At 47.7% G+C, this 10,171-nt stretch overlaps 1 protein-coding gene across 1 annotated transcript; it reads right to left on the bottom strand.

Moving 5' to 3' along the window:
• Positions 1 to 197: 197 nt before the first annotated feature.
• On the bottom strand, positions 198 to 9,451 carry LOC107287834 (16 kDa beta-galactoside-binding lectin). Its single transcript, XM_015816384.1, has 4 exons — positions 9,386 to 9,451; positions 5,632 to 5,711; positions 3,917 to 4,088; positions 198 to 586 (listed from the first exon to the last, which is right to left on the bottom strand). Exons 1-4 carry the CDS (start codon positions 9,395 to 9,397, stop codon positions 440 to 442), a joined length of 411 nt encoding a protein of 136 aa, XP_015671870.1. The 5' UTR covers positions 9,398 to 9,451; the 3' UTR covers positions 198 to 439.
• Positions 9,452 to 10,171: the final 720 nt, after the last annotated feature.

Raw genomic sequence — 10,171 nt, 5'->3', positions numbered from 1 at the left:
TATTTGGCAGGTTGGTTACCCATATTAAAAGGGGTTTGTTTTCTTTTGAGTCTCCAGCCTATTTTCTCAACAGGGGTTTTGTCCTTGTGCCTTTAACAAGGACGGCCATAGGCTGGGATAGAATACCTGGTGCCCAAAAGGTTGGGGACCTCTGATGTAGAGGAAAGCCTGATTTTCCACAAAATGAACCACAACTGTATCTTTAATAGGTCTTTATTTCTTGGAAAATGAGCTCAGTCACAACGCAGCACAGCCAAGAAACGGATCATGAGGAGAGATCGGCAAGAAAGATGGCGACAATTCAAGGAGTCCACGTGCCTGCTTTGACAAAAACATAGGTGAAAGGAATGCACAAATTCCAGAACATCGTGTCAGCATGTTTGGGAACAACCGATTCTATTTGACTACAGAACGAGACCACAGGAGAGACAGTCTATCCTCAGGGAAATGTCACAGACTTGATTCTGAAGTCTCCTTCCACCTCAAGAAAATCAATGAGATTAAGGCCCAGCCGGTTGGGGAAGACAATTTCTTCACTCCCTTCCATTTTGACGCGGATATCATGCTCTGTCAAACTGAAGGTGATCTGGAAGACATCGAAACAAAGGAAAACCAAGACTGATTGTGCCTATCAAAGTCGCTTTGGTGCTTATCACAGCCATGGCTTATCACAGCCATGTTTTACACTACAAAAGAATCGCATGAGGTTCTAACCTAGGATAGAGATAAGAGTAGACCTTACATGCAGTGGTGGGATTCAGCCGGTTCGCACCATTTTGGCAGAACCGGTAGCTAATTTTTTGTGGCGCAGGCACAGAATGGACTTCCGGAAGCGGCATCCACACAGAGAACCGGTTGTTCACATATTTGAATCCCACCACGGCTTACATGGTGCAGTTAAAGAAGTTCCTTCTAAATCAGGGTTCCCCAAAATCACAGTTGAGTGCATGGAGCCGGGTGAAGGAGGAAAGAAGGGATGGTTTCTGTGGGAAGAGTAAAATATGCATGCACAAACACCTGTTGCTTGCGTGAGTGAGGCGGCAACGCTTGCACAAGTGAGGCCGCAAATGCTCACATGCTTGTGTGAATGGGGCTGCAAATGCCCGCAACGGTGTGGCGATGCATGCACGAGTGGGGCCACAAACGCCCGCGATGACACTTATGAGAATAGGGCCACAAACACCTGTGACAATGCTCACGCAAGTGGGGCCATGAACATCCGTGGTGACTCTGGCGACGAGTGGGGCTGTGCACGTGGGTGCACGTGTGCGCACAGACCAGCCATTCAGGCAGCCTGGTGGCCAAGAGGCTGCAGCCCACAGGTTGGGGACCCCTGTTCTAAAGTTCTATCCCGATATATGGATCATGAGACACATTTCCTTAGAGATAGTGTGATGTTGATGAATCAAGTGATTCCCAGATGCTTCCTCAGTATGAACTAATAGTTACAGCAGTTTTTCTCAACCTTGGCACCGTTAAAACATATGGACTTCAACAGGTTAAGAAACACTGAATTACAGCCCGATTGGAGTTGAGTTTTAAAGAAGACTGTACAGTAATTACTCCCTCTTTACATATTTACATATTCCCTCTTTACCCAGATATTTGAATGTAAAGATCTTTAAGATCTTAAACAGTACTGCCTAGATCAGTGATGGCGAACCTTTTAGAGACCAAGTGCCCAAACTGCAACCCAAAACCCACTTATGCATCGTCGGGTGTCCGGGTGGGTGTGGCCCATTGGCTGGGTGTGGCCCATTGGGTAGGTGTGGCCCATTGGGTGAGCGTGGCTGCGGTGATAACGGCAGACTGGGTGGGACTAAAAAATTCAATCAATCAATTCCAACTTTGCAAGATCTTTTTTTTTCCTGCGAGAAGTTGAAATTGACTGATTGATTGAACCTTTTTTTTTTTTTGCACAAGACGGCAGAGGCCTAAAGCGAAAAGGTTTCATAAGACCCAGCTGAAGGCCTAGGACTGGGGCGACGGCACACATGCCCACAGAGAGGGCTCTGAGTGCTGCCTCTGGCACCCATGCCATAGGTTCGCCACCACTGGCCTAGATTATTTTTATGATAAAGTAGAAAGATAATTGGGACAATTATTCAAAAATCTCTTTTATAGGGAGTCTCCAATAAAGGCATGAAGCTCACCCTCACCAACCTAGTGCCTGTAGAAGCATGGAATTAGTTCCTAGAATTCTTAGCGATGGCCACAGTAGCTAGGGGACTTTGGGAATTGTAGTTTGCACATCTGGAAGGCACCTAGATTAAGTAAGATTGCTCTGACTGAATTTTCCACGGTTTGATTCATACATGGAGTCGTCGCAGATGCATTTCATACACTTTCAAATTTCTGGGTTCTACAAGCCAGCCACTATAAACCACCATAATTTATGGCTTATGTGATCTTTACTTACTAAAATACCGATTTTTTAAAAAAAACAAACAAAAAACAGCTAGTTCATGGTGAATACACACAAGCATCCTGTAACTTGTAACACAAAAAGTGATCACATGACTGCAGGACACTGCAACCATCATAAATACACGCCAGGTGCCAAGCATCCAAATTTGATCACGAGACCATGGGGATGTTGCCCTGGTCTTAAGTGTGAGAAAGGGTCATAAGTCCATTTCTCATTGCGGTTGTAACTTGGAATGATCACTAAACAAACAGTTGTCAGTCAACAGATTCCTGTATAAGTGGAACTGCCGTAGATAACACATTAGTCTTCCTATTTACACAGTTCTTCCGTGGTGTGCATCACAGACAGCTGCTGCTCTAGTGACCCCCTGCCCCCCCCTTTGCATCTGATGTCCTGCTACTGTTTTTCCCTGAAAATAAGACCCGGTCTTATATTTTTTTTGCTTCCAAAAGAGGCACCAGGTCTTATTTTCGAGAGATGTCTTACCCGCTTACCTTAGGACTGCCGCAGCCAGGCTTCCCATGCCCCAACACCTATCGCGCCGTTCCCTAAGTTCTGCAGCCACTTGCAGCTGCACGCCACGTGGCACATCGTGCCACTGCCGCCACTCACGGCAGGAGGCCACGTGGCTTGTTACGCTGATCATGTCAAACAGGCTGCTGCCACCACTCGCAGCGCGAACCTCATCGTGCTGATCACACCACAACAAGCCTTGTGCTATGTGTGGCGGCAGCAGCAAAATCAGTGCAACCAGCTTCGGCTACAAGCGGCGCGATTGGCTGACGAGCCCTGCGGCCTCCTGCCACGAACGGCAGCAGCAGCATGATGCGCCACATGCCGTACGGCTGCAAGCATGTGTAGAAGAACTCGGGCTGCAGCGTGACAGATGCCGCGGCGTGGGAGGCCTCATTGCAGCGGGCCTAAGGTAAGTGGGTGCAGGTCGCATAGGGCGGGTTCACCCCTTCATCCCTGCCCTAGCTTGATTTTTATGCATGCGCCTCGCCCCAAAACTAGGGCTTATTTTGGGGGGGTTAGAGCAGTGGTGGAGAACCTATGGCATGCGTGACAGAGGCGGCACTCAGAGCTCTCTCTGTGGGCACGCATGCCGTCACCACAGCCCTGCCTCCCCTCGTGGCCCCTCCTCACCAACAGCCACCCCAGAGGAGAATCGCCCCCAAGCAGCGCAACCAAGGACATGGCAGCCGGGCAGCGGGGACAAGACACTACACTCACTCCCCGTCGCGCGCAGATGATGCTGTGGGGCGTGGGCGAAAGGAGTGGCTGCCATGGTGCTGCTGGGCTGCCTGGGCAATCTGCGGTGGGTGGCCCTGTGGGCAGGCGGGGTGGAGGCGGGTGGAGGGCGGGGTGCGGCTGGGTTTCGCCATCACTGGATTAGAGTCTATATTAGGTGCATGCCTAAAAATCAAACTAGGTCTTATTTTCAGGATAGGCCTTATTTTTGGGGAAACACGGGTACTAAGTCCTCACCTCGGTCTCACAGTTGTGATGGAAAGGGAAGTGAGGTGATCTCTGCTCCTCCTCCCATTTACTGTCTCGCCTGGAGTTACACACCAGAGTGTTCACATCGCCCTTGCAGTCAAAGCGTGCATTGAAGTGGAGCACCAGGTTGTTGTAGTCTTTGCCCAGGTTTATCTCGAATCTGAGGGTGGAATTGCAAACGTCAGAGACACCAGAACACATCCGGGAGTTTCAGGGAGAGGGGATCGAAAAGCTATTTTGGTAAAGGCTTTGTGTCTCCTAATCTTCCCAAACTAAAAAAGGATATGAAGAAGATTGATGGGCGGTAATGTTTCTGCACAGGACAGAGGCCTGCCAGGAATGTCTGGAGAGCATCTGGAAAACTTCTTAGGGCAGTGGTTCTCAACCTGTGGGTCGGGACCCCATTTGGGGTCGATCAACCATTTCATGGAAGTCGCCAAGCAAGGCTGTCTGCCATTTTTTTTGTCCGCCATTTTTTTTTGTCCGCCATTTTTTCCCCTTTTCCGGCGGGTGCCTTACCTCCCTTGGGCTGGGCCAGCTGGTGGTCGGCCTGCTCTGTCTCTGCCACTTGCCAGCTACGCCTCGGCCGGCGCAGGGGGCGGAACCACGCATGCGCAGTGCTCCCAGGCAGGGAAAGTCCTCGACTTACGACCGGTTGGGTAGTCCTCGACTTACGACCGGTTTAGTCCTCGACTTACGACCGGTTTAGTCCTCAACTTACGACCGGTTGGGGTCGCGGCATTAAAAAGGTTGAGAACCACTGTCTTAGGGCATGTGGGTGGGTGGGCATAGCTGCTCTCTGAGTAGGGGCAAGGAAATGTGCTGGGGAATTTTTAAACAAAATGAGGGCAGGCCATACAGTACCGCCTTAAGGCTGCTGGCTCCCCTTTTAAAGTTTGACCGGCTGCAGGATTCCCTCCAAAATTTATTCCCGTGCAGCCGTAATGCTTAATTAACAAATATAGGAAATCCTCAGCAAGTGTTAGGAGAGTCATGTTAGTCTATGGCAGTGCTTTTTGACCTTGGTAGCTTTAAAATGTGTGGACTTCAATTCCCAGAATTCCCTAGCCAGCATATGCTGGCTGGGGAATTCTGGGACTTGAAGTTCACTTGTTTTAAAGTTGCCACGGTTGAAAAACATTAGTCTAGGGCAGGGGTAGGCAATCTTGGCTCTTTTATGACTCATGGACGTCAACTCCCAGAATTCCTGAGCCAGCGTGGGGGAACTATGGCTTCGTCATGACTTGTGGACTTCAACTCCCAGAATTCCTGAGCCAGCATGGCTCAGCTTGGAAACTCTCCCTTTCCCCTCAGCATGGCTGGCTCAGGAATTCTGGGAGTTGAAGTCCACGAGTCATAAAAGAGCCAAGGTTGCCTACCCCTAGTCTAGGGGTTTTTAAAAAAATCAGTAGACCGATAGTTCCTTCTCTAACTCCAGATTTTATTAACAGGAATAAACATTTTTGAGTTGCAGCTCGCAAAAGTTTATGCCTGTTAATAAAAATTTGTCATTTGGAAAAAGGGTTACCGGATAAATCCCCTCAACGGCAATAGGCTTAACTGAAATTATATTTAACTGTAATGTTTATGGTGACCCTTTTTTACTTATAGGACTTGAAGGGAAGGCCAAACAGCCCTCCCTCCCCCACCCCCCACATACACACGCCATTCCATGAAACCTTGCCCCCAATTCCTTCTCTTACCCTTTGCAGTCGGGTAAAATTGTCCCCTTCACTATGAGCGATTCTCCAGGACAAAGCTGAAAGCGTGCAGCGGTCACTCCCTAGGAAAAAGGGGGGGGGATGGACATTTTTAAATGACTGATAAGGGGTGTGGGCTCCTCCATCAAGCCATTCAAGCATTTGGGTTTACAGGATTTCTCATTTCAAGCTGATCAAGGAGAGAAGCAACCTGGAATTAAGGAGAAACTTCCTGACAGTGAGGACAATCAACCAATGGAACAGCTTGCCACCAGAAATTGTGGGCGCTCCATCACTGGAGATTTTTAAGAAGAGACTAGACAATCACTTGTCTGAGATGGTGTAGGTTCTCCTTCTTGAGCAGGGGGCTGGACTAGAAGACCTCCAAGGTCCCTTCCAGCTCTATTCTATTCTATTCTATTCTATTCTATTCTATTCTATTCTATTCTATTCTATTCTATTCTATTCATTTGAGGTAGCAGCCAATTTTAGGCTAATCCATCGGCCTGTTTTAGAAGATCTGTGTCATGTGTCTGATTAACGAAACACTTAAAAGGACTTTCAGGCATATTTTTTCCTAAAAGCATTTATTAAGGTTACAGAGACGTCAGTACAGCATATTCTTGCTTTGACAATCTGTTTTAGAAAAGATAGAAAGACAATTTCAGGTTGATCAGCCATCTTGTTTTAGGAGAGACAGACCGACAGACCGACTGACTGACAGACAGACAAGTGGACAGGCAGAAGCTAGGTCTAGGCCGGTCTCCTTCCCAGTCAAATCTGGAATGTGAAAGAGGCACAGGGTCCAATAACAACATCAAAAGACGTGGTCTCATTGATGATCTGGAATCAAGGAATCGCACAACTCGGTGACATTGTCTCAAGTTGCCTTTTTCCATATGCTCTACATTGTCCACAGAGAACCTGGTATCCCGTCTTAATGTGGAAAGCACCACTTCTGCACACGAACCCTTAAGCCAGTGATGGCGAACCTTTTAGAGACCGAGTGCCCCAAAACTGGCCCTGCCCCCGCTCTCCACCCCCCCCTGCCCGCCCCCGCTCTGCTCCCCCATTCCCCACCCCCCTGCCCACAGGACCACTCACCACCTCCAGGCCCTGCCACAGATCGCCCAGGCAGCCCAGCAGCGCTATAGCGGCCACACCCTCTGCCCACGCCCTGCAGCATCAACTGCATGATGGGGCGTGAGGGCAAAGTCTTGTCTACGCTGCCTGGCTGCCATGTCCTTGGCTGCGCTGCTCCGTGTGGGCCACGCTCGAGGGCGAGTCTCCTTCAGGGGGGCCGCTGGAGAGGAGGGGGTCGCGGGGGGAGGCAAGGCTGGGGCAACGGCACGTGTGCCCACAGAGAGGGCTCCAAGGGCCGCCTCTGGCACCCGTGCCATAGGTTCGCCACCACTGCCTTAAGCCATCTTCTAGCTACCTTAGCAGTGGGCTGTTGATGAGAGGGAAGTAGCAAACAGGGATTGAGGTCTCTTTGCAGCCACACCTGGAGGCTGTGTGGAGTGGGTCTCCCTCCTAGATATGTTAAGGACTATCCGCCAGTCCATACGTGTAATGGAATCTGCAGCTGCAATGGGGGGGGGAAGAGTTAAGAGATTGCGTAGCCTGGAATCCCTGCAGGAGAGGAAACCAAGGAGACCTAACCCCCCCTCCCAAATCCTTGGATAGTTTATCTGGTTTTTCTCAAGAGACTGAAGTTAACCTGCTGAGATTCTTGTAAAGAGGTGAGTAGCAATAAAAAAAAAACCTTTTCTGATCAGCTCACAACATCATTCTGATTCCTTGCAGCTGGCAATATGTGGATGAAAACCTTGCTGGTATTAAACCTGTCACACACACACACACACACACACACACCACCAAAGGGATTTGTTGATGTTTGATGGTGTTAAAAGTATCGCCGCAGGATGTCAGTCGCCCTGAGTAAAGCTGCCTTTCGCAATTGACTGAATTTGTCAATGCCGATGGTGTTTAAGTGGGTGCTTCAGTTGTTTTGAGATGGCACCCAAGGCGCCTAGGACTATTTGTACCGTCTTGGCTTTCTGAGCCGTGATGGCGCAGTGGTTAGAATGCGGAACTGCAGGCTACTTCTGCTGACTGCCAGGGATTCGACAGTTCGATGCTGACCGGCTCAAGGTCGACTCAGCCTTCCATCCTTCCGAGGTCGGTAAAATGAGGACCCAGATTGTTGGGGGTCAATATGCTGACTGTGTAAACCGCTTAGAGAGGGCTGTAAAGCACCGTGAAGCGGTTATATAAGTCTAAGTGCTATTGCTATTTCTTTTGGGACAGTGGTTCTATATCTATTTCCAGGCCTTTGTATTCTGTCGTCTTCTCCGGTTCTTTCTCTTCTGTTCTGCTATCTCCAGGTACTGCCCACTATCCAGACTTTTTTTTGTCGTTCTTTTCAACACTTGTTAAGTCTGGGTGTTATGTGGATGTTTATTATAATTATTTATTTATTCAATATTTTATAGGCTGCCCATCTCATATGTTGCAGTGACTCTGGGCAGCTTATAAAACGACAAAAAAAGGGAAACAAGATATCGCAAAAGCCATTAAAATGAAGAGGATTAAATAAGAAGCTAAATACCAAGAGGACAGACAACACAGCGATAGGGAATCTTCTCGACTCCTTCAGCCACCCCCAACCCCCCACCCCGGTAAAGCTCCACTTTTGGGGGGCCTCCGTGTTCTCCACTGGATTTGGAGACAGAGAAACTAGGTGGACAATCTTGCTGATTTTTATTTTTTTTTTGCAAGGAAGGAAAACATTTCTTCAACAATTTCCCAGGGGTGAGATACTGCCAGGCAAAGCAGTGGCATCAGAGACATCTCTCCTTTTTTGGAACTGAATGAATGAAATTGAATTGAATGAAAATCTGGAAAGCCAAAAGTCGGGGGGGAAAGAATGCTATATAATGAAGAATATGGCATTCATTCACCCCCAACTGTACCTCCCCTTGATCCCTGCATAACAAAAGAAACGCAAATCCTTCACGCCACACAGGACAATTTCTCAGGAATTCCCTTCTTTACAATGATTTTTGGAAACACGTTCTCTTTCATCAAACTGAATCAGGGTGGCTGGAGAACTTGGATGGTGCAAATGTTCAGGACTAGAGCCCAGAATGGCTGATAAATACGGTGAATATTTAAATAAATAGTGCCATCAGTATAATCCAGGTTAAAGGATGAGATTAGAACATTCTGTTGCCAAGCCAGAAAAACCTTTAAAATAATTAACTTCTATCTTCAGTTAGAATGTGGACACACAAAAATAAATCTGCACATATTAAGCATCCATTTATTCCCATAAAAACTGTACAGTATACACAAGATTTTTTTTTGTTGAAAAATAGCTTGCGTATTAATAAAACTCTACATTAATCATAGAAGGCGGCCTAATTAATAAGCACAAAGTATGAGGTTTTTATACAAAAAAAAAGAAATAATACAGCAGAAACAATTAAGAGAAGCATCCAAACATCTTAAGGACTCTGATCACCAAACCCAATGCCAAAATAAAGGAGGCAATTTTTAAAATATAACTTGGTCACTTTTTGCTGCAAATGATTAAGGTGGCTGTCCCTCTCAACGCAAGCAAGCAACAACACCCAGAAAGAGGCAAAAACCACACGTGTGGCTGTCAATCAACAACCGACCAATTCCTCTCCAAGAGAACAATCTACACCTTGCAAGCTTGTGCTGGGAATTTTGGTTCAAAAACAAGACTTACACATTTATTCATGATGCCGCCTTGTCCAGCCACGACTTGGTACAATACTTAAGTCCAATCTCAGCTCTGTGACTTAAGTCAAGTTCCCGTTGTGCTTTAAATAGCGGAGGGAAAGGGCATCAAGTGACAAAAAGAATGAATGAACGGTACGGTCAGATAACCAGAAATAGAAGCAGGTGATGAGGTGGGAAGCAGAGCGTGATGAACTAAAGCAGCTGCTGCGCCCGTATCTAATGGTGTGGGTTTTTTGAGATATTAGCGTCCCCTTGGCGAGCATTCATTAAATGGATCTCTTTATTGTTCCCTGGATTAGATTTTGGAAGCTGACAGAAACTGTTATTCTTCATGTTGGTATTAATGTTGGAGGGACATAATCGTAAGAGTTTCGGGAAATTTGATGCATATAAATTTAGCAGAGAGATGAGGAAGGGGAGCAGGAGGAGCAGGAGGAGGAGAAAAGGAGGAGGAGGAGGAGGGGGGGGAAGGGAGGGGGAGGAGGAAGAAGAAGAAAGAAGGAGGAAGAGGAGGAAGGGAGGGGGAGAGGAAGAGGAGGAAGAAGAAGAAGAGGGAGGAAGAAGGAGGAAGAGGAGGAGGAGGAGGAGGAGGGGAGAGGAGGAGGAGGAGGGAGGAGAAAGAGAAAGAAAGAAAGAAAGAGAGAAAAAAAGAAAGAAAGAAAAGAAAGAAAGAAAGAGAAGAAAGAAAAGAAAAAAGGAAAGAAAAAAGGAGGAGGAGGAGGAGGAGGAGGAGGAGGAGGAGAAGAAGAAGAAGGAGGAGGAGGAGGAGGAG

This window comes from Protobothrops mucrosquamatus, unplaced genomic scaffold (genome assembly GCF_001527695.2).
Source record: "Protobothrops mucrosquamatus isolate PMUCROS unplaced genomic scaffold, P.Mucros_1.0 scaffold440, whole genome shotgun sequence".
Classification (NCBI taxonomy): domain Eukaryota; kingdom Metazoa; phylum Chordata; class Lepidosauria; order Squamata; family Viperidae; genus Protobothrops; species Protobothrops mucrosquamatus.
Note: the sequence above shows the minus strand (reverse complement) of the source record. Positions and strands in the feature narration are given on the sequence as shown.

Excerpts from the sequence above, each read along its gene's own strand:
- LOC107287834 (XM_015816384.1), bottom strand. Across the intron at positions 4,089-5,631 it reads ATTTTACCCGACTGCAAAGG|ATTCGAGATAAACCTGGGCA; the intron begins GTAAGAGAAGGA and ends TTCCACCCTCAG. Across the intron at positions 587-3,916 it reads ATCACAACTGTGAGACCGAG|ATCACCTTCAGTTTGACAGA; the intron begins GTGAGGACTTAG and ends GATGTCTTCCAG.